Below are 27938 nucleotides of genomic sequence, written 5' to 3' on the forward strand. Positions count from 1 at the left end.
TTAAAAAGATTTTTTTAAGTAGATTTCTCTTTCTGAAACAGGGAAACATGAAGCACCATAAAAATCTCGCGCTGTTAAAGACAAACATGCAAATATGAAGCCTCAGGGAGTGTGGCCTCCATGATGATTCACCTCACAAAGGCAGAGGTGTCAAACATATGGCACGTGGGCCAGAACTGACCGGCCAAACAGGCCAATGTGGCCCACTCGGTCGGTTTAGATAACATGACCGGAAACGGGGGCATGGATCTGAACTTTTCAATTTATTTTCAACAGGTTTCCATTTTCTGACCAATAAAGCTGTCGCTTGTGGTCTGTAACACACAGAGTTAAAGACAAACAATCAAATCACATACTGCTCCTGTGATGTACTACACCAGCTTTACTTTATAGTGAAGAAAAACTGAGACCCAGCATTAAAGATGTACTTCATTTACTCAATAAATCAAACTGTGCCTCCAAAATGAATCCGTGAAAGAACAGCGGTGTTATTGTTCTGCTCCTATCGCCATGCTAGCCTGAAGCAGGGCAGATTCATTCAGCAATCAAGAGAAGAAGGAAATAAAACTTAAAAGAATAAAAAAATAATCGCAATCAAAAAGACAAATGGTCATAACGAAAAAAAAAATTGACTGCAAATTAGGAGAAGCCTCAAACATCAGAGAACGTCAGCTTCAGCTTTGAGGTGAGAAACGTTAAAAGCACTTAACGTTAAAAGTTTAAAAGCACAGAACCTCTGATGGATCTGCAGCACGATAACACCTGACGACCTGCTCTTGCAGAGTACTGTTTCTGGTGTCTGAACTCAGTGATAACATGATGAAAACCACATGTATGTGGGAGGAAACATGTGAGCCACCTCTCAGGATCTCTTCTGCTCTGAGTGGCCAACAAACGTCACATCTCTACTGATCCTAAAACTTTCCCACTATTCACCTAAACGATTTATTTGGATTTATCTGTCATCCTGGAGGATATGATCGGATATAGGGAGTTTATATTTCCTTCAGAGCAAAACTGAGGGTATAAAATCCCACACACTAAGGGGACGAGTTCACGCTCCCTCTGAGGGAAACAAGCGTTCAATTCAAACGTCTTTTGCTGAAACTTTATTAGACTAATTAACTATCTGTGTTAACACGTGCAGCTGCCGGACACCGCCCGGTGAACCGTTAATTTTCACCGTTACGCCGTTTGTTTTCCGCTGTGCTCGCCTTTCTAGTCAGGCACTGCTCAGGACACCTCTCTCCTCGCTTCATTCTCCCGCCCTCCCTGAATAGCGCCCAATCAGCGTCGCAGATCCCGTGAAGGCTGGGGCTCAACTTCGCACGCGATTGGTCACTTTTGCGGTCGAGCACGAGGTCCCTGCCGTCGCGTATAAGAGCGCGAGCTCGAGTATCTGAGCACGATGAAGGCAGCTAGCAGTTAGTAGCTAGTCGTAGCAGAAGTCTACTGTTATAGTTGAAGTCACGGGCCGTTACAGAGCACACGCACACTGACAGGCACATGCACGGGGAGCTGGGTGCGGGCTTGTGTTCATGCACACAGCGGGTTTCCGGTGGTGTTTCGGGACTTGTTTATCTTTGAGGGGCGTGTGTGTTTGCTCCGTGCTAGGCGGCTAGCTGCAGAAGCTAACTGTGTTTGTTTCTTGTAGTGCAATTGAATTATTCATGAGGGCTCGCAGGGATTGGCGGAGTGAGCGGCGGGGGCGGGGCTAGGACGGGGTTTCCTCGGGATTTTGGGGGCGCACGCACGCACACGCGCTCACAAAAACATAAACAGGATATTTCAAAGACTCGGAGGGTGAAGTCTGGACGGCTGACGGTGATCTCTGCAGGACCCTGTGAGTATAATCGATCAGTCAGTGATTGATTATTGATCGACGACGTTTGCCTGATTTGTTTGAGTGAAGAACTTTGAAGTAATCAGAGTAAATCAGTGCTGCTTTAACGATATTTGTAAGAATTTTTATTTCGATTATTCTTCAAAGTAAGTGTCACAAATAAAAGTGACACTTTGACGCACTAATCAGAAAGAACTCATGGAGGTGCTTTTACTTTGAAACATCAGGATGTTGAACTTCCTTCAGGAGGTCACAGTTACGTTTGAGATGCAGTTTTTGTCTCGTTCACCCCTCTGAAGTTTACTTATTCTGCTCATTTATCACTAAAGCCTTGTTCAGCGCCCTCCATAATATGACAACTTTGTCCCTGTTTGGCTGCCGTCCGGAAGCCTGCTGAGGGGCGTTAACGTTTGAATTTAACGTTTGTGTCCCTCAGAGGGAGCGTGAACGCGTCCCCTCAGTGTGTGGGAGTTTATACATATTTCACAAGTCATTCATTGGTCAATATTGTTCACTGATTACAGCCTACCTAGTTACAGGGGAAACAGAAGATACTGGATGAGTTTATATCGTCATACAAATCCGAACTTCCTGTGTGGTGCTCAGTGTTTTAATGTTAGCACACATCGCAGTCTGATTGGGAGGATTGTCAGGTTACATACAAAATCTATGGAAACCATCAGGATGCAAAGCAGAGGTGGCAGGATGTCTGATTGGCTGTGTGATGGAGGCAGGTTATAAAACAAAGTTCAAGCTGAGGTTGGTGCTGAGGGTCGTTCATCCCAGTTTCAGTTCATTGACAGATGCTCTTCCTTATGGCACTTATACTTAAAGTCCTTTTAGGGATGAAGTTTGGGCTCCTTCTATGTGTTTTTCTGGCACTGAGGATCATTTTAAAATGAGTTTAGACGTCCCGGTGTTTCAGGGTAAATATCTGATCCCGTGGATCCTCAGGAGTGGAGCTCAGGTTAATGCAGAATGAGCTTAAGGTCTGTTTGCAGATGGTGTTTGACAGGCGGTGCTGCCAGCATTCACACGTGTGTGAATGTTTATCCCTGCAGTTTGGCTTTCTCCCTTCCAGCTGATCCAGGAATGTGCAGGGGGGAAATGACGGTCCCAAACAGACTAATCGCGGTTGTTCCAGGCTGTGCCGATGTGACGTGTAGTTAGAGGTGGAGGTCGTGTTACGATGTGCCTACAGCGCAGATTTAACCATGAACATGAATCCCACTTTAGGAGGGAGAGAGACAAGTTCGCTTTGTTTGACAGGAGCAAACCTGGGACAAACGCTGTTAGCTAAGCGGGCAGCAGAGTGGTTAGTTTGCTGAACTACCAAACACTCTCTGTTACAGTGCAGCGTGTTCATAGTAGCTGATAACATCACTTTTACACGTTTTTTGTAATGATCTGCTCAGCTGCTGTTTTTAAACTCAACGGTTGTCAGGTTTCCCCTGCGAAGTCTATCTGAAATGGGTACATTTTAAATTTTCTTTTAGCTTTACATGAAAATGTTTCCTCAATAATAAAGAAGAACCTGAAAATGGGAAAAGCAAAAAACGAAACTAAACGGATAAAGAAATAAAACCCTGAGTGAGGATGAAAACACAATTAACGGATAATAAAACTTTTGGTGCTGAGTTCAGGTTCAGCTGGGTTTTTTCTGTTTGTATTCACTCTTCTAATAGAGGTTCATTAATGAGGTTACGATCAATAACTTATTATACATTTATGTCTCATGGAATCTGACTACACCCCCTTCTTCTTTTGCAGGTCACTGTGATTGGCTAGACGGCAGAAGATGATGTCAGTGGACAAAGAGGCGGTCCTCACCCATGAGGCGCCCATCAGACTCAGCCCCGTCTTCCCCACTGCCATCAGCCTATCAGAGCAGCCGCAGCTGGCTAAACCCCTCCCCATCATCCGGGCTAAAAATGGCCTCCAGCCGCCTGACGACAGCCAGCCGGCCCTTCCGGCGCCGCCTCCTCCTCCATCGACTCAGCGAATCGGGAAGAGGCGTTACTCCATGGGCGTGGGCTTCAAGGGGCTGACCAAGCGCCGACGCCGCGCCAACAGCGACAGTCTGTCAGAGTCTGTGTTACCGAGTCACTTCCTGTTGGGCGGGAACATCTTTGACCCGCTGAACCTGAACTCGCTGTTGGACGAGGAGGTAAACAGGTGAGGAGGTTATTGGTGGATTCGTTCAGAGATCAATACGACGTCACCGCTGCAGGATTTAACACTGACACCACCTTTATGCTCTTCCCCTTTTCTTCAGAACAACCAATCAGGAGACACCAAAGTGCTCGCCCCTGCCGTCACGGGGCGAAGACCCCGTAGAGATCCTGGTGCCTCGTGACATCACTGATCCTCTGAACCTGAAGGGAGGGGGGAAGGGGGGTGAGGATGGACGAGGGGTGCTGCTGTCCCCACTGAAGTCCAAGAGGAAGCACAGGACCCGACACCACAAAGTGGGAGGAGGGGACGGCGAAGGAGACAAGGAGGTGGCAGCGGCGCCGCTGTTCCCCCACACAGGTGGATTCAGAGGTGAGACACCTGCAGCTTTACTGACACCCGGTGGACGAGCAGGAAACTGCAGCAGCTCACACAGTAAATTTTTTTTCAGGAGGCGCTCTCATGTTTAATGCAATAATGCGATGCAGCAGGTTATTAGTTACATTTTTTTTTCAGTTTTTTGCTCGTTTTGCGGGTTGTTCATATCTGTAGTTCCTTGCAGTCCGAGGTTGTACTGTAATGATTGATCTGCATAGCGCACTGATCGTGTTTGTACTCCTTCCTGTGAATGTCTGGTTTGAGTCTGTAGCTTTAAATCAGACATGAACCGTAACAACGGCTCTGAACTTAGTGGATGAACCGGTGTGGTGTGTACACGTAAACTGCCTGTGTCCTTACACTCGCTCGTAGCTGCAGCTGTTCTACCTGCAGAGTCCACCTGAGTGCATGCACGTCTGTTTTGTTGCCTGCAGTACCGTTGTTGAACAAAGAGGGCAGCGTTCCTCCGTCTCCTCTCCCCTGTGAGCTCAACACCGCCATCACCTGCCGAGACGACGTGGCCCCGTCCCCCATCCTGCCCAGGAGGCACACCCACCCTCCACCTGGCCCCCCCCACAAGCCCGGGAGCCAGGGTGACGGGCGGCAACGAAAGCGGCGACGCACCACCTCGACGAGGTCGGCAGATGGCGCTGGAACCACCGTCGTCACGACGACTGCAGCTCAGCCAAGCAAATTCCAGACACCGTTAGTGGGAGGGGCTAAAGCTGCCAGGTGAGTGTGTCGTCTAAGCTGAGTAATCTCTGTGATCTGATTGGGTGTCTTTATCACATGACATCTGTACCTCCTGCAGGTGTGGAGGACCTCGGACTGGTTCCACTAACCCCAGAGAGAAGAAGAAGAAGGACAAACACCGCTACCAGTACGGGAACCACAGCCGTTACTATGGCTACCAAGGTTTTTATGGAGACAAGTGGGAGGGGCGGGTTGGGGCAGAGGAAGACCCAAGGCTCCGGGTCCTTGAAGCTGATTGGTTCAGAGACAAGACGGTTCTGGACGTGGGCTGCGGCACTGGTCACATGACACTGGCTGTTGCCCGGAGATTTAACCCCACCCACATCTTGGGGGTGGAGCTAGACAAGCAGCTCGTCCGTGCCGCAATACAGAACATTAGACACTTCCTGTCACATGACCTGGTGGTGGAGGACAGAGGGAAGAGGAAAGACACGGTAGCCCCGCCTCCTCCCGAACAGGAAGGGGAGGAGTTCCAACAGGCGCTCTCCCTCCTCTCCTTCCCTCTGTCCTTCAGGGTGAGTCGGGCCCCTCTCTCAGCTCCTCCCCTTCTCTCTCCTTCATCCTCTTCCTCCTCCAGGTTCCCCGGTAACATCACCTTCATCCAGGTGAGTCTCGCTCTCCATCAGACCCCTCGCCGGTGTCCCGCCACCGCTCACCTCTGTGACTCCTCCCACAGGGCGACTACGTCTCAGACCGCGAAGCTTGGCCTGGGCGGGGCCAATATGATGTCATCATGTGTCTCAACGTAACCAAGTGGGTGCAGCTGCAGTCAGGAGACGCAGGTGTGGTTAGACTATTCAAACGAGCCTATCAGAGCCTGTCGCCAGGTGGAATATTTATCCTGGAGCCACAACCATGGAGCAGCTACTGCCACAGCAAGAGAGCCTCGGTAACGCCTAGCAACATGAATATAATCATATGTTAGTTAGTGTGTGAGAGAAACAGCGTCTGTCCTTCACTCATCGTTCTGACGGTGTGATCGATGACAGCAGGAAGTGTTCACACGTATAAAGATCAGGTTTTACATACAGAGATAACAGCAACAGTGTCTATCACAGTCCTTTAGAGTCGTAATTCCTAAAAGATCAAAGGGTAACTATGATCTGATATTTTGCTTTAACTTTGTTAGTAAAAGTGTTCTTGTGTATTCATTTGCAACACTTTGAGCATTTTGGCAGAAGAATTAATTTCTTCCTGGGTACTGGTTCACTAAGCACACATGCAGGGAGCGTCTGTAAATATCTTCTGTGTATAATCATCTAAGAACGTTCAGCAGCACGTGTATCCAGCAAAAAGTTCGTTTCTGTGGTTTTTCAGAAAACGACGTTCAGTCACTGCAGGAGTTTGAGGCTCAGGCCTGAACAGTTCACCTCCTACCTGACGGACAGCGTGGGCTTCAGCTCCTACAGACTCATCACACACACAGGTGACAACATGCACATACGCACCCATCAGGGCTCCGGTGTGTTCTGGCTCATATTTGACCACTCGTCTTGGCAGGATCGGTAGATTTGTTAGTTTCCAGGAATGGATAAAGTTGATCTCTCAGCTTTGGGAATGTTGTTCCAGGCGTTTAATTTTAGCCTGCTTTATCCCTCCCAAAACCAGGGCTGATGTGTTTGTGATCATTGTCTTGTTGGAACACGGAGTTGTGTTCAAATTTTAATCATCTTGCTGTTAAATAATAATTAAACATGTTTGCCGTGCACTCATTCAACCCAGAAAAAAGAAAAATTAAACATTAGCCGGACACTTGTGCCTGTGTGAGTGGATGGACGACCACACCTGTAAATACAGTTACACAGGAAACCACCACAGGGTAGTGAAGTATGTGAGCCAGCTAATGCTACCTAGCCTAGCTGTATCCATAGACTGTATGTTAGCATTACTGCTAATGATTGATATCCCAGTAAAATCCTGCATCTCACTGAGCACACCTGCCGCTCACACCTTGGTGATGCCTTGTTAGTTAACAGCAGCAGGCCAGGTGAATAACTGCAGGCGTTTACCTGAAGACTGTTAGACTGCACAGATGATCTGAGCTGTCTGCTTGTGTTTCCAGGTAACCAGCGGCCCATCTACCTGTTCCATAAAGGCTCTGCGCAGAAGAAGTGAGCTCACGCCTTCGCCGTCCTTCTGTTTCTATGGAAACGGCATTAAAACTGTGACTGAACAAGCTGATGATGTCGCGCAGCAGAAGAGAGAGAACTGGAACCTGATTGGATGGCAGTGCTCCTGCGGATGTGATTGGTTGAGTGCAGGTGTCCATGTCCACCTAAACCAGTAACATGATTTTTCCAACCAATGAGGTTTCCCCACACAGACGTGATATCATGTGTCTGATGCTGGGATTATACTGGTGGTTGATCAGATCAATAAGACTGTAAAGCACAAAGAAATAACTGCGTTTCTATTGGCCGCTGGATACCAACAGGAAGTGGTTTTTCATATTTCTTCCACTGCTTTTTTTCCTGTCAAAATAAAGCTACTGACTCAAAACCCCTGAATTAAGGCTGCTCATTTGTCTTTCAGGTTTTATGGATAAAAGCACAACATACTGTGAACTCCTCACAATATGACCTGAATTGGCATTAAATTTGTTAAACCTGCCTCAGATTGTCTCTTTCATGCTCTCTGCTAATAAGCAGTTAGATGGAGAGGATCTGTGGAAAGCTCATAACAAGGAGGAGTACCATCTCTACTCCAGGTCCTTCCTGAAGGATCAAGCGCCCCATCCCAACTCACATCCTTCAGAGGAAGAGCATCAGAGTACAGCACGACACCATGTGAGGTCTGCAGCAAGCAGGTTTATCTAAAGAAGACATCAGGAAACTCTGATCTAATCAGTGCACAAAGAAGACATGAGGTGTCCAGTGACGGTCGGGTGATCAGACGTGAACGAGGACTACAAACACCGCAGACTCGATGTTCCTGTGGGAGCTCCTCGTCAACCTGCTTCACGCGCCGCTCACAGCCTGACACAGCTTCAGGATCTTAAAGCTTCTCTTTAAAGATTCAGTCAGTTTTGGGGTTGTTAGCTGTTACACTAAGCTGACAGGGGCAGAAAAGCATGCTGGGAGCTGTAGTTCTGAACAAAGGACAGATCCATTCATTAGATTTTCAGTCACCACACAGAGTGGTGCTTTTAGTTATTTAATGGAGGTGTAATTGTGCAACGTTGCCACAAGAGGGAAGTAGTGCGCTGTGTTAGACTGCTGATAGCCTCAGAGTGAACGTCTCACTCTGCTGTGTCCACTCGTCACTCCAGCACGGTGCTGCACTCGGGTCGGTGTCCTGAAGGAGGTCATTAGAAGGACTGACTGCATGCTGAGGTGGCAGTTCAGCCATTAGAGTCATGAGTGAATGAACATGGTGCAATAGAAGCGCAGCTGAACACTTCTCCGGGGTTTCCACCTAAGCATGCAGTCAGTCTGGCTAATGACCTATATTTAGGTGTGCTGTGCAGGCACGTGTAAAAGTTTCAGTCAAACTGACTGTGAAATTAACATGAGCCTTCCTCAGCATGTTTGGTATAAATGGCTAAAAGTCTGTCTTGCCCTGAGAGTTTGCTGGCAATCCAAAAGTTGTTCTTCCACCGTGTTGCCAAACAAGGCAGCGATGCAGAAAGTCAACAGATTCAATAAAACTTCTGTATAACAAGGACAGCATTTCAGATAAGACAATGCGAGATCTAATTTCCCTTTAAAAGAACCGTCCTTTTGTTAGTGGCATCATCATGAGGTGCAAAACAACAACAGGTAGTCTTCAACAACCCTTAAATACGTGTAACTGTCCACAATCCCAATATCAGCAGCTTTAATAATTGTAGGTGATGACTTATAAGAAGCCACATCAAGCCACCAAATATTCAACTGTCCACTTCTTAAACACAGAGGTCTCTGCTGTGGTTTCTGTCACCTCCAGGTGAGGATGTCCTGTCATTGACCCTCACTGGAGCCACACAGGTAATTATACTGTAGCTGCAAAGAGCTGTTTGTCTACCAGCTGGTTTAAACACAGACTGCATTTATTCTTAAAATCATTTTCTAATGTAGGATCAGCTAAAGACGTTTTCATGAGTGGATGTAGTAACTGAGGGGAGTCCTGCTGTGTCCCTGAGGTCCAGGAGGAGGCGCAGGAAAGATGACGAGGAGGAGGTGACAGTCCACCTCACAGGTGAGACTCATTGGTACCAGCCGGTGAGGAAGCTGCAGGAGTTTGTGTGTTAGCTGTGTTAGCTAACTACAGACTACTACAGACTGATGTCTAATCCTCCTTTCATCATCTTCATGCTGTTGCCGTAGTAACAGCTGAGCTGTAGGTGAAAGCTGAATCACCTGAAAGACTCACAAACAACATCTGAGTAGCTCTTTATTAACTTTAATGGATTAAACTCATACAAATAAATGACATGCAGCCTTCCTGCAGCAGCGTCCACGGCTCCCACTCATGCTCACTGCTCACCTGACACTCACAAAGCTTTAAACAGGACACGAGTACAGAGTCAAGACAAACTGATCAGCAGGAGAAAACGAAGCAAAGTGTTTCCAGTATAACTGATACCATCACACCGGCTCCACTCTGACATCACTGATCAATAATCAAAGAACACACAGATCAAACTTGAGCCATCAGAGGAGTCAGTGGAGCTGCTTCTGTTCCTGATGTGCTGATCTCTCCCTGCAGGAGACACGACAGCTTCACACACAAACACCACAAACACCACAAACACCTGTAACTGTGAGCAGCACGACTCCGATGATGATGTTTCCCTGGCTCCAGGCCACACAGCTGCATCTCTCTGTGGGGCGTTTAAGGGTCAGGCTGAACCGTCCGCTTTTCACACGCTCGTCTTTCTTTCACTCGGTCTCTGTGATGCTGCTCCCGTTTGTTTTCTCAGGACGGTGCCACCACTCCACCCGAGTGTCTTCAGGCAGCTGAGCTGTGGTTTTGAAGGGCAGCCAGACAGACTCCGCCCCCTCCTCCACCTCCACCCGACACTCTGAGAGAACAGCAAACACAGCATGAGGTGTACAAACAGCAGCAGGTGTCACAGTTGTGGAGAAAGCTGCACAGCACATTAGAAGCTGCTGCTGGAGCTGATGACAGTCTGATGGGATTTTTTCTCCTGTCAGCTGCTGCGTGGATGCAAAAATGATCATTCAGCCAAAGGTGCTTCAAATAACTGTCTTAATACTCCAATAAATATTATATTTAACCTCCTAAGACCCGAACATGGCATGCATTTTTAAATTCTCTTTGCTATGTGGGCTGATTGGGACCTGAAGAATTTTACCCGATTTTTGTCTCTGAGAAAAATGAGATTCACATGAGAGAACATTGGTTTTAATTTTTGATAGAACAGCAGCAGTATTATGTCCTCGTTAGTGGATATCAGGCCCTCGTGGAGCAAAGTTTTGTATTTTGGTCTAGACGTACCAAAATGTGATGTCCAAATATGTGGCGGTCGTTGGCGGTTAAAGAAACAATCGTAAAGTTCTGTTTCCAGTTTGTCATTGTTACAAACAGACATCAAACAGGATCTATGGATTCAATGGATGGAGATAATGGTCCTACCGTCACAATGAGTTTGACCTTTGACCTGTATCTACAGCACTGACCTCTGACAGTAAGCAGCACTTGTTTCTTCAGCAGGATGTTTCCCTCCCTGCTAACGGTGCAGGTGTTTCAGGCTCAGACTGAGGTCTCCAGTTTTCATTCATCTTCGTTGGATTTCTGTAAACATCCTGTTCTTTATTCTTGTCAGAGCTGTTCTCATACACGTGGACCTTCCTGTCTTTCATGTCCTTCCACTCTAACGTCTTTAGGCAGCTGAAGTGTGGCTTTACAGGGGAGCAGGACAGACTCCACCCCTGAATCCACCTCCACCTTGTAAACTGAGAGGACAACAAAAGACACCATCATCCAGCAGCTGTGGTGGTCACATGACCTCCCTGTCCCCTCCTTGTCTTCTAGTCTCAGTCAGATTGTGTCTCAGTTTGTTCCTGATGTGTTCCTGACTCGTTCTTTGGTAACTAGTCTGCAGCGTCCTGTAAAGTGCTGCAGACATGTTGGATGAAGAGCAGAAGAACAGACAGACTGAGCCTCCACAGTCGGCCGTGTCTCACACGGCTCTTTACTTTGGGCTTCATCATTAGCAACGTGTCTGCAGAGGACGTCCGTTTGAGAGACCATAACTGCGCCTTTTTTGAAATTCACTTGAGGACACGCCGTTGGATAAATGAGTCTATTTTAAAATGGCTGCTCTGAATTTTCTAGGTTCACATCAGAAAATGAGAGAAATTCCCGAGTTTTGTTTGTTGTGTCTCGAGCTGCCTCACCTATAAATGTGCGCTCTAATGCTGGGCTAAGCAGACAGATCTCCCCAAAGCTTTCTTGTTCATCTCACTGCTGGTATACTTTTACACCTGTGACATTTGTTGATATGTTTGCGTTGGCGTTGATAGACAAAATGAATTTTTTAAACATGTCATTGTGGAACCAAAGCTCAGAAAACCCAGCTTAGATCCAATATTACCTCAACGATCAATTTCCCTTTTATGTCACAGCTTGTTGAGAAGGCGGTTGCTGTGCAACTTACGGCCTACTTAGATAAACACAACATCTATGATCATTTCCAGAAATACAGCAGCCAACATGTATTTCTGAGCTGTGTCAGACACAGCATTATGTGTCACGGTCCTGGTCTGTGACCCAGTGTTTTGAGTTTCTTGTTATGTTTATGTTCTTAGTTCTCTTTGTTGTCCCAGCTTATTCTTTAGTGTCTTAGTTTGGTTTTCTTGTCTTCTGTTTAGTTCTCTGAGTATTTAGTAGGTCCCCTCTGTGTCTCTTTGTTGTTGGTGTTGTCTGTGTTTCTTAGTTGCTCTGTCTCCCCTAGTCTAGTTTGCGTCTTCCTGTTTTACTTTGAAGGTCCGTGTCTCATGTGAGTGTTTCCTACTTTGCTCCCTTGTCTCGTCAGTCCTGATTTCTCCCAGCTGTGCTCTCCTTCTGTGTCTCATTCCCCTCGTTACTTCCCAGTGTATTTAAACCCTGTGTTTCTCTGAGTCAGTGTCGCGTCGTCCCTCTTGCTGTGTGGATCTCCCTGTGAGTTTTAGTTCTTTGTGGCCCAGTTTAGCTTAGTTTACTTTGTATGCTCGTTTTTCTGTGACCAGCAAATAAAGCTGTGATTTTGAGTTCATCCCCTGAGTCTGTGAGTCCTGCACTTTGAGTCCTCATCTCCTGCCTGCCACACAGCGTTTCATGACATTATGCAGTCCAGAGAATATAATGATTTCCCTCCATAGACGTTTTCTGTTGTTGGTAAACATCCATCCATGCACAGTACTGAAGAAGATATTTAGAAAGTAGTCCAGAGCTGTTTCTGCATTGCATTTCAAAACGAATTGAAGGATTTTTTTTGTTTGAATTCTAAATGAGTCTTATGTATTACTAGTGCTGCTTCTGTGCTTCATATTACTGTTTATTGTCCTCTCAGACCAACAGGCGGAGGTGAAGGTGGAGGAGGGGTCATAGTTTGTCACCCTGCAGAACAAAATCTGTGCTGGCTGAGGACACCACAGTGAAGTGGACTCACTCTGACCCAGAACTCTTGATAGTCCATGTGTATTTAAACAGAAGTGACCACCTTAAGAACCAGGACGACCTTTACTGTGGTCGCACAAAGATGAACAAAGACCTGCTGAGAACTGGAGACCTCAGTCTGACCCTGAAATACCCCACAGAGAGAGACAGTGGAGGATACATCTGCACCATCTACAGGGACAAAGACATCCTGAGACAGAAAGTAGTGCTGCAGGTCAAAGGTCAGTTGGGATTAGGAACAAAGTGAAATCGTTAACAGGATAAAAGCAGTGTGAGAGGGATGTTAGAAGGGCTTTTACTTTTATACTTGATAATAACTAACACAGCCCTCAACATGTTTGCACGCTCTTGTTACCTCGGCCAGGTCCGCGGCTCCGAACCGTAGTAAAGGGACCTCTGGCTAATACGGTGGGTTCTGTGTCGGCTCGTAGCTGAAAACTAGCTTTACTTTGTTGTCTGGGTCAACTTTGCTAGCAGAGACAGAGAGAGGCGTTGAAAGGCTGCTCCAACAGAACTTATTGTTTCAGAGGAAAACAGGAACACGGTGTACAGTCGAGTCTTAATAGCTTACTTACAGCTGGGCTCATCAGGCTCTCTTCTTGGCTGCAGTGGTTATTATTATATTTACATGCTGAAAGCAAACTCTTCTTTATGTGTCCGCATTCAGAGAGAAAGGTCTCAGTGTTTCTGATCTGTCGGTGTCGGTTAATACAGCCAGCTGGATTTTTTACAGGGGGATGAAGATGCTGCTGGTGTTGCTGCTCCTCATCAGCAGTAAGAAACACACTTTAAATACTGTTGAAATACAGACTTTATGGAAAACATTTGAAACTATGTCACTAACGAGTCACTTGAACAGTGAGGAAAGGAGCAGCTTTGTTTGTAAGTGTATGAAAGACTCTAGTAGAAGATCGTGGATCATGGAGACGCTGAACAACAGCCTGAAATGGTTTTACACTAAATCCCTTTGTTTGCTCAGTGGTTCAGTCCTCATCACGCACTCAGATGTTCATCGCAGTCACAGATGTGTCTGTAGTTGTTGTCAGCCATGAAGGAACATTTCTGACATACCTCTGCAGCAGTCCACCTATTTACTCTGTGTGTGCGCGTGTGTGCATAGCATGTTTACATATCTTTAAAAATTTGAGTTTGCTATACGTGTGGGGACCAACAGCCCATATGAGGACAAAATGCCCATCCCCATAATTTTGAAGACCAGTTTTTTGAGACTGAAAATGTGGTTTTAGCACTGAGAACAGAAAGGGGGCTGCTTATTGAGGAAAACCCAAGATAGTAGAAGATAAGAAGCTCTCTCCTCACATCATATTAATGACAAATGCAAATGTGTGTTTGGTGTTTTCTATGGGCTCAAATTGTGGTCATAAATATTTTGTACTTGTAAATCAGGATTTGTGTGTGTAAAAAAGATTTGTGTGTGGACTTGACGTGAGAAACTCTGCACTCAGTTACAAGTTACAGTTACAAAAAGTACAAATGTTGACCCCATTTTTCTTCCTTTCATCTGAATCTGAATCTGGTCAATGTCATGTCAATCACAAATTTAACTATCTAATCAAAGAATAGATGGGATTGGCCGTCGGAGGGTCGCTTTTTTGAACTGCAGGTCCTTGAAGGGTAATGCAGTAGAGGATATTTACCTAGAGGATCTCTATTTAAATATCCGATGGAAGCTACGACCACCACAGACTGTTTTCCTTCGTGGTGATGAAGGAATTGCATGGCTGGCATTTAAAAGGGCATTTATTCCCTTCAAGGACCTGAAGCTCCATAAAGCACCCCCCAACAGCTGAACCCATCTGCTCTCTGATTGGATTGTTACATTTGTGATTGACATGACATTGGCCAATCAGCTGAAAGGAAGAAAAATCAGGTCAAAATTCGTCCTCGTAGGTTGAGAGTCACACACAGCCAGGGAACCTGAGTGCAGAGATTTAAACATAGTTGTTTGCTTTGTATCTGTAAACAGACCTTAACAAAATAAATTTGTAACTTGTGTAAAAGATCTTTACAAACAAAATTATCATCTGTAGATCTGTAGATCTGTACAAAAATAAAATTTTCAAAAATTTTGGTTTACAAGGGTACAAAACTCTCACACAACACAATGTTCACATTAAGTGGTGAAGGAAACACTTACTATAACAGCTTACTATTGTGCAGTCAAGAGTCCATGTTTCAGTGTTCAAACACCTATCTTGGGTTTCTGAAGCTAATTTGTCACCTGTGAGGACTCTGGGACAAACACACAGCATGCAGTTCATTTCTACATCTGTTTCCTCAGTTTCCCAGCATGCCCTGGCTGTGGAGGTGAATGAGGGGGAAAGATCTGTCCTGCTGCCCTGTACGTACTCAGGTTTCATACCCGTGGACCTCACAATGATGTGGAATCGCAGTGATCTTCATCCCAAATCCGTCCACCAACGACGAGGAGGAGGAGGAGATGGTCTCAGAGGACAAAACCGGCGTTACAGCGGGCGCACATCGGTGAGGCCTGATGCTCTGGACACTTTAGACTTCAGCCTCACTCTGAGAAAACCACAACTGATTGACAGCGGCAGCTACACCTGCTCCATCAGTGCTGGGAGAGAGGAACAGACACTGACAGATACACAGCTGCAGGTCAAAGGTCAGCAACAAACACCTGCTTATCATACAGGTCAGGAGTCAGTACTGTAGACTGATCAGAGGTTAAACTCAAAGTCTTCTGCCAATCCTTTAAAACAAACAGCAGCGTTTTAGATCTAAGCTCCATGGTCGTCACAAAGCAGAGGAAAATTTCCAACCCTTTTTCTGGTCAATGCTCCCAGTGAAACCCAAGACCTCATTAAAAAAAGCTAACAAGCAAAGTAAAATGCTGAGTTCTTGGGCAAACTGTGTTCAACCAGCTGTTGTTAAACGTGTCTGCTGACTCCCAAAGGATCATGTGGATGTGGGATACTGTCCGAGGGCAGGTTACCCTCGGCCTGCTTTAGGGTGTCCTGCTATCATCAGCATCACTGACAGGTGGGAGTCCAGTTCCTTAGCTGACCTTTGTCTAGCCCTGCCATGTCTCTGATATTCACACATTCACTGAAAGTAGTAACACGACCTATATTTGGCCATTTATATCCACAGTTACTTTTGTTTTCAGGTTTTAACTTTAACTCCGAGCAAGCAAATCCTGCTCGGACACGTTTGATCTAATCTGTGGGGTTCTGCAAGGCTCAATTCTGAGTCCATTATTTTTATTTTACATCCTTTATTTAGCTGAGGTCATTAAATGTTATCAATTCTATGCTGATGGCATCCAGCTGTCTGATGGTAATCTTGGTGTATTTGATTCTTCTCTGAGATTTGACTCAGATGCAAAATCTCTCCGACGTTCCTTTGAAGGAACATTTCTAAATGTCTGCAGTCTCCTGCACTTAAATGCTTAAAAGTTTTCATGCATTTCTGTCATTGTGCCTAGATTACTGTAATGTCCTACTTACCAGATTGGAAAAATAATCTCCTTTATGCCTCTAAGTGATACAAAATGCTGAAGCCAGACTCCTAATCTAGCAAGTATTACAGGCCTTCTCTATGGGGTCTGTTTTATATAGAAAAGTACAGACAAGACAGACGAGCTGCGTTTGTTCTGCAGGCTCTTCCTCATCTGAGGTACAGGAGAGTTGCAACGGCCTATCACACTCACAGCTAGGGATGGGTATCGTTTAGGTTTTATCCAATACCGGTGCCAAACCGGTACTTTTGAAACGGTGCCGGTGCTTAAAGAATGGAGAACACAAACTTTGTCCAAAAACCTCTCATGTTCAGCTGTTTTTTTGTAAAAAGATAACAATGTTAGCCTTTTCTGCAGCTATGGGGCATATATGGTATCACTCTTGGCTGGAAGCAGCTTAAACAATGGAAAAAACACAAACTTTGTCCAAAAACCTCTCATGTTTAACTGTTTTCCACTTTTTCTTTGGTCATTTTAGCCTTTTTGTCCAGGGTGAAGGGAGTATCTGCCATCAAACAAGAAGACAGCCGCATGTAGCTATGATGGTGTTTGCTAGTTCACCTTACATGCATTAATGTAATAACGTGGTTAGCCTACTCAATGTAAATTACACACGAACAACATTAAGCTACTCACGCAGAGAAGAACGGCTGCTGCTGCATCATCATCCTCATCATTTCTGCTACACTGGCAGGGCTAGGGGCCAGGACTCTCCTCTTCGTGTTTTTGGGGGATGTTGCTAACTCCGGGTCCGATAACAGGCACCACACCCGCAGTAGATGTGCTCGGTGTGAGGTCTCGCAGCAAGCTATCAAATACGGCGCATTTCTCAGCTTTTAAAAAAACGCTATGCGTCGCCAGGTGTTTCATCAGATTTGAGGTGTTACCTCCTTTGACAGCATCACAGTATCAGCTTAAAGCACTTGTTGCAGCTGCTGAGTTTGCATCTTTTGCTGTGAAGTACAGCCAGACTTTGACCGCTTCGCCTTGGGCATTTTTAATCTGTAGCTCTGCTCTAAAAGAACGTACGTACCTGGACCCGCCTACTATCCTCGGAAACGTAAAATGATTGGCTAGAATCTAAAGTGTATCACAGCTCAGGAAAAAAAGCACCGAAATGTGCGCTGCTTTTCGGTCTGGTTACTACCGTTTATGTCAGAACCGGTGCCATCATGGCACCGGATACCGGTACCCATCCCTAGTCCCAGCAAGTTATGTTCATCATGTACCCATCCCTAGTTCCCTCACAGCTACTTCTCCCTTGTTGCGGTGCCGCGCAATTACATCATCAACTGAAAAGAGCAAAAGCACAATGAAATAAGGCCTTTTACATGAATAAATGTTTAAACCAAATTACAATGTTGACCATACACTTGTAGGTGCCACACAAGCTTGAAGCACACTTCATTTATTTGCTTTACATCGACTCCCAGTTGATTTTAGTTATAAAATTCTCATACTTACATACAACAGTGTAGCACTCCAGCCTTGTTCTGTGGACTCCTTCAAAAGGCAGTTGAAAACGTTTCTGTGTTTTTGTATTGCTTGAGCACTCTACAGCTAACTTTCATTTTCTTACTTAGCCTTTATACCAATCATGCCACTGACCTGTTAGTCTAATTACATACACATGTTCATCCAGCTGTTTCTTTTCAGTACCACTTAGTTATTTTTAAATGACACTACATTTGCATGCTGAAAACTTTTAGAAAAGGTCTTTGTGTGCATTAACCAATGTTTCCATGGCATCAAGGGTTTTTAATGTTGAAAATTACCAAATTATGATTAAATGGAATATTAGCATTAAAGATCCAGTTTAGTTTCATTGGAAAAAAAGAAACGCTAAATGTATTACAACAGAGTTAGAGGTCAGCAACATTAATGCTCAGCTCCCAGATGTCTAGTCGATTTTGTGGTTTCTTGTCCTCTCAGACCAGCAGGTGGAGGTGAAGGTGGAGGAAGGCTCAGACTCTGTCATCCTGCCCTGCAAAACAACACCTGACCTGCCTGATGACACCACAGTGGAGTGGACTCGCTCTGACCCAGAACTCTTGATAGTCCATGTGTATTTAAACAGAAGTGACGACCTGACGAAACAGGACGACCTTTACTGTGGTCGCACAAAGATGAACAAAGACCTGAAAAAAACAAACAAAACCTGACCTGCCTCAGGACACCAGAGTGGAGTGGACTCACTCTGACCCTGAACTGATGGTGGTTCATGTGTATCCAAACAAACGTAACCACCTGGATGACCAGGACAGTTTTTACAGAGACCGAACAAAGATGAATGAAGACCTGCTGAGAACTGGAGACCTCAGTCTGACCCTGAAACACCCCACAGAGAGAGACGGTGGAGGATACATCTGCACCATCTACAGGGACAAAGACATCCTGAGACAGAAAGTAGTGCTGCAGGTCAAAGGTCAGAGATATATATCAAAGGTTCTGTATATGTAAGCCATACTTGTGATATTATTATTATTATGTTTTAACATTATGCTCTTTTATTGTTTTCTACATAGAGCGGTTTCCATCCTGGGGCATAGCGCTCCCAATTATTCTGGTTCTCGTTGTTTCTGGAGGTCTGTTATTTTATTTCCGGCATTATTTCATGTCAGGTGAGTCCCTCCTACATTACCCATAACACTGACGCTTAGCAGGTATCCTTCCAGATTTTGGTTATGTAGGTAGCTTCAGGGTTAATCCTGGGTTTTCTGTGCTATGAAGGTGGTTTTTAACAGGGAAAATCGCCATGGTAACATATGCTGTGAATCTCCAAAAGTTGATTCTGTTCATCTGGACGTTGTGTTTTGTTTTTCTCTGCTGGGGAAATACATTTGACTAAAAACCCCTAAATGACATGCAAACTGTGCGTTGCATTGTTACAGGAATGTCAGTGCAGCAACTCAAGGACTTGTATCAACATGTATAAACCCCGCCCCTTTCATGTGAACTTGCAGGGGAAACTCTGGGCTAACTTAAATGATTCATGTTACCTTCTGTCTCTGTTGCCATGTTGAAGTATCCAGGTAACAGAAAGATATTCTGAGCATGTTGAACTGTTTTTGTAGTTTAGGGTCAGAAGCTGAAAGAGTTGAGAGTTACAAACAGCTGATACAGAGAGCTGAAGAGAAACTTCCAGGTTTGTTCCAGAAGTCAGAAAACCTCCTTCAGACTCAGTCATTGATCAGTGAAACAGCTCCACAACACGACTTTACTAAACAGCTTACACCTTTGATAAAGTCTTGCAAGTGTCAGCTTTCTATAGATATAAATAGATATAAAAAAATGGAAATGTACTGATACGTGATCAGAATTACAATATTTCTCACTGCCTGCGGCAAAATTTCCCTGATTCAAAATGAATCGAATTGTCGATCGAATCGATTCTGAAAATCAGTGACAATGCCCAGCCCTAATCATGTTGTCCTTTGTTATTCTCTCAGTTTACCAGGTGGAGGTGAAATCGGGGGTGGAGTCTGTCCAGTTGCCCTGCAAAACCACAGTTAACCTGCCCGAAGACGCTAAAGTGGAGTGGAAGGACAACGATTACAGGACGGTCCATGTGTATCAGAACGGCTCTGACCAGCCTGAAGAACAGCACAAGGATTATAAAGGCAAAGATGAAGAGAAACCTGCTGGAACCTGGAGACCTCAGTCTGACCCTGAAATACCCCACAATCACACACACGTACACCTGCACCGTCCACAGCAGGGAGGGAAAGATCCTGATGAAGAAACAAGTGCTGCTCTTTGTCAGTGGAGGTGAGTGCTGTAGATACAGGTCAGAGGTCACTGTAAAAGCTCAGAGATGAACTGTGAGTGTCCACATCATCCATGAGACTTAATGTTTGTTTAGCATGTGGCTAGCATACTGCTAAAGCTCAGTCAGTCCAACATATATGTGTACGCTGTTAGCGCTCACATCTCAGTCACAATCACTACATGCATGTTTTTTATGAAAACGTTCTGATATTCCACATAAACACACATGGAAATATCACAAGTCTGAGTCGATGAAATAAGGAGTGGAATTGGAGGTAATGTTACCAGTAGGGATGGGTATCGAAACCGGTTCTTGTTGAGAACCGGTTCCCACTGTTTCAATTCCTTGGAATCGTTTGCCATTTTTGCAAACGATTCCCTTTTCGATTCCAGTCACACCGAATGACGTCACCACGTTGCGTAGCGTCATTTACCTGGCAGGAAACATGGCGGCTCCAATGCTAAAAAGTTTGGTCATACTTTACGAGAACGGATGACAACAGGGCAACTTGCAATACTTGCAAAGTAGATATTTCATTTAAGGGAGGAAACACTACGAATATGCAAAACACGCAATGTCGTGTTTTTAATTCGCTCCGGACTCGTGAATCTCAACCCAGCAGCAGCGGTAACGTTTGCACGTCCTCTCCCGTTGATGCGGCAGGTAAATAATCAACTAACAGTGCAGATTATGTTAGCGCGATCGGCCTTATTACAAAACCTGGGGACCCTGTGACCCCCCATTGAAGAGCTGTAGGCTGTGGATCTGTTAAGATCTCACTGTTGGGTTTGTAAGGCCATGTTACTCCTAAATTTCTATCTTGTTCAAAGAGAAGATATAAAACAAAGTTCTGAGCTAATCCTTTTTTAAAAATAAGAATCGATAAAGAATCGAATCGTTAAACAGAATCGAAAATGGAATCCAAATCGTGAAAATCTTATCAATTCCCATCCCGAGTTACCATCAGTGTTGTTGTTGCTGTCTGTATCACTTACACGTGCTTCAATGTCTTCTCAGTCCCCCAGAAGGAGGTGGATGCAGGGAAGGACTTTGTACAGCTGTCCTGTAAAACCACACTTGATTTACCTTATGATGCTGAGGTGGAATGGAGAGACGCTAACAGGAAGGTCCATGTGTATCAGGATGGCTGTGATCAGCCAGATAGACAGGACCAGGATTACAGAGGCCGAACAGAGATGAATAAAGACCTGCTGAAATCTGGAGACCTCAGTTTGACCCTGCAATACCCCACAGAGAGAGACACACAAGTCTACACCTGCACCGTCTACAGCAAAGAGGGAAACATCGTGTTTAAGAAAGCAGTGGGCAATCTGAGAGTCAAAGATCAGAGAGGATTTTCTTGGTTCACACACTGTTCTCTCTGTGTTAGACCTACACTATCTTATACAGGCTGCATGCTTTAGCCTATCGACAGCTGGGATAGACTCGAGTATGACCCTGCACTGGAGAAGAAAATACTGGGGCACCACTATCAGTGAAAATAGAAACAGAAAGCGTTATCTCACAGGATGAACCATTCATTGATTTATAATCAAATCATCCATAATGAGAAATCTAAGCAAGCTTTGAATTCGATCATATAAAACACGTTAGTGTCATGTTCCTGGATCATTGACTCAGACTCTCAAGCTCTGCATTCAGTTTGTCTCCTGGTTTTCTTTTTCTTTTCTTTTTTAAGCCACTTCTGTTGTTACAGTACATGTGCAATAACGTCCCAGCTGACACAGGCAGGAGGGAGAAAACACAATAAAGACAGACAACAAATAGAAACGCAATGAATCTCCGACTGCTACAGCTGCAACAGAAAAAGTAGAAAATAAAAGCACAGAGCATCTGGAAGACAACAATATGATAGAGCCCAGGCAGGGCACATGAGTGTATTAAGTTTAAAGTAGGGATTTGGAATTGATAAGAATTTAGTGATTCCGATTCCATTATCAATCAATATTGATTTGGTTGCTGGTCGATTTTCATCGGCTCTCTGTGAGCGTGACCACCATCACTAAGCAGCAATAAAGTATCTAGTTAAGTACATGCTGTGCGATCAAATGTTTGTGCATGTTGGAGCTATCTCCCCTCTTTGTTGCCATCAGGATTGGGGTCGTTACTTAAAAAACACCACCACTCCCACCACCAACCGAGGCAGACACACAGATTCCCCAAAATGACACCTGCAGATCTCCAGCCCCCAGGACGCCGCCAAACGACCACAGTCACAGAAAACCCCACAGCCAGCTGCAGGGCGACAGGGAGACAAGCCTCCAGCCGACCACCATCAGTGACCACGTAGTTCACTGATGGTGGTCGGCTGATCTGGTCAGTGATCAGAGAAACAAATTCATCCAGTTGTTTTTATGCAGACGCAGACATTCTCCTCAAACTGACGTAATCTAGAAGTAAGTAAATGAGTCTGACATTCCTCACAGTGTTACCGGAGGAACAACGTGACGCCAACAGACTAAGTATCTGGTTACACACCGAGAGTTTTAGGACCGAGTACAATTACCTCAGTTTTATCTGAACAGCATGTACATGGTTATCAGCAGAGTTGTCTGTGGAGTACGTGCATGTGTTTGAGTGTGTAAGGCTCATTTTTCTGACATTACTGGATTATTCAAAATTTAAATGGGATACGTGAAGACTGTTACTTTTAATCATTCTCTCCGGGTGTTTATGTTGAGGCTTTTAAAGCAGTTATGATGCCCAACAGGCAGATTACAGATTTGTACTTTTCCACAGAGTGCTTGTTCATGAGCTAATAGGTTTAATCCATTCTGAAACACAGCACTTTGTTGGATAAGAAGTAGTGTAAAGAATGTGGTAGATCACCATTGTGTTTTGGTTTTTGTAGAGTTTTTAGAGTTACTCTCAGCTGTCTATCTCAGAGGAACTCTACATCTACGGTCAGGATGGATTATAAATGGAGAGATTTTTTTTATAATCTTCGGGCAAGTGCAAAGTATTTTAAGGCTTACATTAGTGAGTGAGGTCGGGCAATAGCTGGATGGAAGTGTAGGATCTTGGGCTGGTTTAAGAAGCAGACTAATGACGGCAGAGATCATGTTTGGAGATAGTGTGTGATTATTGTAAATCTGAGACACCATCTTGAAAAAAGAAGGTGCTAGTGTAGGCCAAAATGTAAAACTGCTGGAAAACCATGTGGACCTGGGGCTGTTTCAGAATTCAGACACTGAATGAGGTGAATCCAGCATTAGTTGGATTAATCTGTGATGAGTATAAAGCTCCATAACAATCTTTAACATCTTTATGTATTTATTGTTGATCATGAGGAATCTTCCCAGTGGAAGCGTTTTTTCCTTATTTAGATTTAAGTGGTTTGGGAGAAGATTTTCCAGATTTATGTTCAAGGTTCTCCAAACGCAGCTTTTGCATCAGAAACTGTGTTCGCTTGTGAATTATTTCATTCTAGTTTTAGTTTGTTGGTTTAGCTTGTTGTTGGTGAGGCATCACCAGTGTTGGTCAAGTTACTTGAAAAAAGTAATCAGTAACTAATTACTGATTACTTCCCCAAAAACGTAATCCCATTACTTTACTGATTACTTATTTTCAAAAGTAATTAATTACTTAGTTACTTAGTTACTTTTTAAAAACACGATTTACAACCTGAATAGGTGATAAAGTGATAGATCTTTCAGCCCAATTCTACTTTTTCTGCATCATCATACAAAATGTAATCAAATGGAAAAGTCTCTTTTTAAAACTTGTTTTATTAGTTTTAATCTTTTAACTTTATGCATCAAGCAAACATTTAATTATCTGCAACATTCTCTGACTGGAAGAAATTAGTTTAACATTTAAACCTATTTTCTGCACATTCCAGCACATAAAATAAAATATTTTGTGTGTTTACACTCAGTCTTTCAAATAGATGCAAGTAAAACACAGCAGAAAATAAATAAAGTCAAAGACTAGCGGTCCTGTTGCTCTATTTTCACCTGTAAAGCAGGAGTGGGGTAGGCGGAGGGTTACCCTGGTGCAGGTGTGCAGCGGTCAGTGGAAGAATCCGCGAGTTTCTCTGTGAGTTTCCCATTACGTCGTAGCTACTCGGTGCTTGTTTGGAAGTTTAGGGGTTTTTTCGCTGTAAAAAGAAGTTTTCTTCCCACAACGGACACTAATGTTTTTGTCACTTTTTATGGAATCAAACTCAAAGTAAGGTCAGTACTTCCACGCTTTAAACGCTGCACGCTCATACTCTCTCTGCACTCGATATATGATCCATTGTTGATCTGCACACAGCTGTTGTCACGAACGTCGCACTCGCTTACGTCACTGTCATGAGACATTCTCGCAAAAAATCACGGTTTTAGTAACGCAGTAACGCAGCGTTCCTACGGGAAAGTAACGGTAATCTAATTACTGTTTTTGCAATAGTAATCCCTTTCTTTACTCGTTACTTGGAAAAAGTAATCAGTCATCTCTGGGCATCACAGGCAGAGTCTAATGATCTAATTTCTTGTTCAGTTCTAATACAAGCCTTTTCCTTTGTCTTATGTGAACAATAAGATATTATGTTAGCCTTTCCAGCTTCCCACACGGTGATATTCCTGGTGGGTCATTGTTATCTAAATATGTTGCCCGTTCCATTTTTGAAATAATTAATGAAGTCTTGTTCTTTAAGTAAGGATGTATTTAATCTCCGGCTCCAGTGGTGTAAGTGAGCGTGTGAGTGATGTACTGGTGATGTATATATTTGTGTGTCCCTGCTTTGCAAACATTTAAACTATATTCCTTTGACTTACTGCATTACGTCTCCCGTGTTCTGCGTATGAGTGCAATCCATGAGATTTTCTTGTTTGTCTGTATCATGCTGTACATTAGACAGATAGCTGCTTCCAGTTAGATGTAGTAGAGAAGAGTATACAGCTGTGGTTCGTTGACCTGGTGTGAGGGGGTCAAAGTAGTGTCAGGTCATACATGCAGAAATAATTGTCACTTCTCAGAGTAAAGATATAGATCATATAGATGTTGATTGTTGGTGTTTCTCTGCTGTGTTTGTGTTATTGTTGGGTCTTTATTATTTGTGATTTCGTGCATTATAAGTGAAATAAAATAGAACTGATGTAAAACTGCACTGATCCAGTCTTAAAGGACACCGTAACTTGAAATGATCAACTTTACTGATAGATTTCAGTTCTGCTCTGATCTTTCTTTCAGCTTCCTCTACAACCCTGAAAACCTGCTGCTGCTGTACAGCTCATGTTGTGTCTGTTGTCCTCTCAGTCTGTCAGGTGGAGGTGGAGAAGGGGGCGGAGTCTGTCCTGCTGCCCTTCAAAACTACAGAACTCACAGAGCTCCACAAGATGTTGTAGTGGAGTGGGGATGTGATGAAACGAAGATGGTCCACATGTATCGGGAGGGCTCTGACCGGCTTGAAAAACAGTATGATAAATACAAGAACCGAACGGCAATGAATGAAGACCTGCTGAGAACTGGAGACCTCAGTCTGACCCTGAAACACCCCACAGAGAGAGACAGTGGAAGATACATCTGTGAAGTCAGCAACAGGGATGATAACCACAACGAGAGAATCTGGAGACACAAAACTGTGATACTCAAAGTTAAAGGTTTGTGTGTGTCTCAGTGTTTGACACTGCTGGATTTCCAGCTGATAGGTGATAGATTAGAAACTGATCAGTCTATTGATCACACAATATTCCATCAATAGAATTGATTTGACTTTGATTTGTGTAACAAAGTGATTTCCACGTCTCCTTCATGATGTGACAGTGTCAGAGCTGAATGCACTTGTAGAGTATCATGTTTTTATGGCTCACATTTAAAGTGTTCCAGCTCTAATGTGTAGCTGTCATATTAGAAATAGAAGCAGCTCTGATTTTAGTGCTCAAAGAAATCTATGAAGTTATGAATTCACACATGAACAGTTTTCTGCAGCGTTCCTCTCGGCCTTATTTGCAGCTCCACTCTTGTTTTTGCTCTATTGTTGTTGTTTGTCCTTGTCTGACTGTGTTGTGTCTCCTCTGCAGGGAGAGTTCAGGTCCAGGATCAAACAGGGGACATCAGGAACAGAAGCAGCTCCATTGATCCGACTCCTCTGATGGCTGATCAATCAGTTTGATCTGTGTGTTCTTTGATTATTGATCAGTGATGTCAGAGTGGAGTCAGTGTGATGGGAATAACAGCATTTCAACACACAGACTGGGTTCATTCATGTTTGAAGGGCGCCCATCACTGCGCCTCCACAGTGCAGCTGGAAGTGTGTCCGAGTGTTCAGTCACCCTGCAGGGATCTGTGATTACTCTCAGAGAATATGAATCATATTACAGACGCTTTTCTTTCTCCCTGGAGGAGGTTGGGTGAAGTTTTACTGTCCAACAGCTGTGTTGGCCCTTTTAAAATCAGAAGCACAACAGAAACAGTCACGGGTTTACCAGACTGAAGGTCACTATGCTCACCTGTGATCAGCGTGGGAGGAGTTTCAGGCCTTCAGACAGACGGCTGGCTGCACCAACGTTGTTGGGTCCTGAGTCATGAGGACAGAAAAAGACTTGTCAAAGGATCTGCATGAGAAAGCTGAACTTTATTAAGCAGGAAAAGGAGGTAGAACCACTAGATGTCAGTAAAGAGCTGCTCCCATCATCGTGTGCTTTCATGCTGTAACTTCTACATCTGGTTCTAGTGCACAAACATGAACCTGAACTGAAATGTAACACCTGAGAGTCCAGCAGCTCTCAGTCTTTGTGTCTCCACGTCTCTGCTGGATGGACTCACCCACTGAAGCCAGGACTCAGTGTGGAAAACGTGTATCACCAAAAAAAAGGGAAAGACCATCTCTGAATCGAGGAGGGGGCCTAAGGGTACATCTTTCACCATCTTACAATGCTGTGATTGCAGCCATTCCCCAACTCTCTGTGAATGGTACTCATGGCCATTGATCAGTGGTCATGAGAATTTGCATAATTAAGATGAAGGAACTGACCTCCCAGCCCATTGTTCCTTCAGTGGGCTGGTTTCAGTCATTATGCAAATGTACTGTTTATAAGATTGAAACCTGCAGTCAGCTGAGACTGAAGAAGTCACCTGGATGATGACGACTCGTTTCTCCCACAAAACGCTGCGTCCAGATGAACAGAATCAACTTTTGGAGATTTACTTTCCTGGATGATTGAGATGCATCAAGACTTCATTGTGTGTTACTTCTCATTCAGCACAGACACATTATTTCTGTTAGGTCATGTCAGCTGTAACGCTGTACAAGCACAACTGTGAACAACACAAACTTATCTTCAATGTGTCACATAAACACTAAGTGTCAGAGCCTGTATGACACACAGGACAGACTGTAAGCTCTGTTGGCTGCACAGGACTTTGTAGCAGTTTTCCAACATGTCCTCCACCCGTGATGTCAGTGGTGGGACCCCAGTCAAAGCACTCAGCACGACCTCCTTTAAATGTCTTTTATACCAGTTACTGCCCAGCTGCTGTTTTCTTTTCTGTCAGGGTCTCCCATTAAAGGAAAAATGTACTAAAGACGGTTAGATATTTTTAAGTATGTAAGTTACTCAGGCATCAAATAGATTTGAAGTTAAACTCTTTATGATCCTGAGGCGGATTTCAAACAAGCAGGTCGCTTTGATCTACGAGTAGTTCTCAGACTAACAGCACGAGCACAAAACTGGAAGGAAATGTTTTATCTTAATTCTTCACTCAGAGTTGGTGCAAGACGGACGTCCTCACATAAATAAAGACAGAAACTTTATTTTAATATGATGGAGAGCCATTTAGCTCATTGCTGTCATCTTCTACTCAGTGCAACGTTTCTTAAATGTGTTTGTATTATACTGAGTTTTGAGCTTTGCAGGATAAAAACACAGCAGGTAGGTGTAGAGAGGACGTCAGCTGACGGAGCAGAGGGAGGC

At 44.4% G+C, this 27938-nt stretch overlaps 1 protein-coding gene and 1 pseudogene across 2 annotated transcripts; both read left to right on the forward strand.

Annotated features, from left to right (window-relative positions):
- Window positions 1-1405: 1405 nt before the first annotated feature.
- LOC102787226 (7SK snRNA methylphosphate capping enzyme-like) lies at window positions 1406-7645 on the forward strand. Its single transcript, XM_006806747.3, has 8 exons — window positions 1406-1843; window positions 3614-4018; window positions 4119-4387; window positions 4828-5125; window positions 5205-5751; window positions 5823-6035; window positions 6464-6572; window positions 7209-7645. The coding sequence occupies exons 2-8, from the start codon at window positions 3642-3644 to the stop codon at window positions 7259-7261; spliced, it is 1866 nt and encodes a 621-aa protein (XP_006806810.2). The 5' UTR covers window positions 1406-1843; window positions 3614-3641; the 3' UTR covers window positions 7262-7645.
- A 5840-nt stretch (window positions 7646-13485) lies between these two features.
- Window positions 13486-26400, forward strand: LOC148103132 (uncharacterized; annotated as a pseudogene). Its single transcript, XR_015718542.1, has 9 exons — window positions 13486-13522; window positions 15051-15395; window positions 18183-18365; window positions 18526-18675; window positions 18776-18871; window positions 19700-20018; window positions 21037-21364; window positions 25283-25631; window positions 26052-26400. The product of XR_015718542.1 is annotated as an uncharacterized LOC148103132 (transcript).
- Window positions 26401-27938: the final 1538 nt, after the last annotated feature.

The sequence above is a fragment of the Neolamprologus brichardi genome, chromosome 3, assembly GCF_056152115.1.
Source record: "Neolamprologus brichardi isolate AB-2024 chromosome 3, ASM5615211v1, whole genome shotgun sequence".
NCBI classification, from domain to species: Eukaryota; Metazoa; Chordata; class Actinopteri; order Cichliformes; family Cichlidae; genus Neolamprologus; species Neolamprologus brichardi.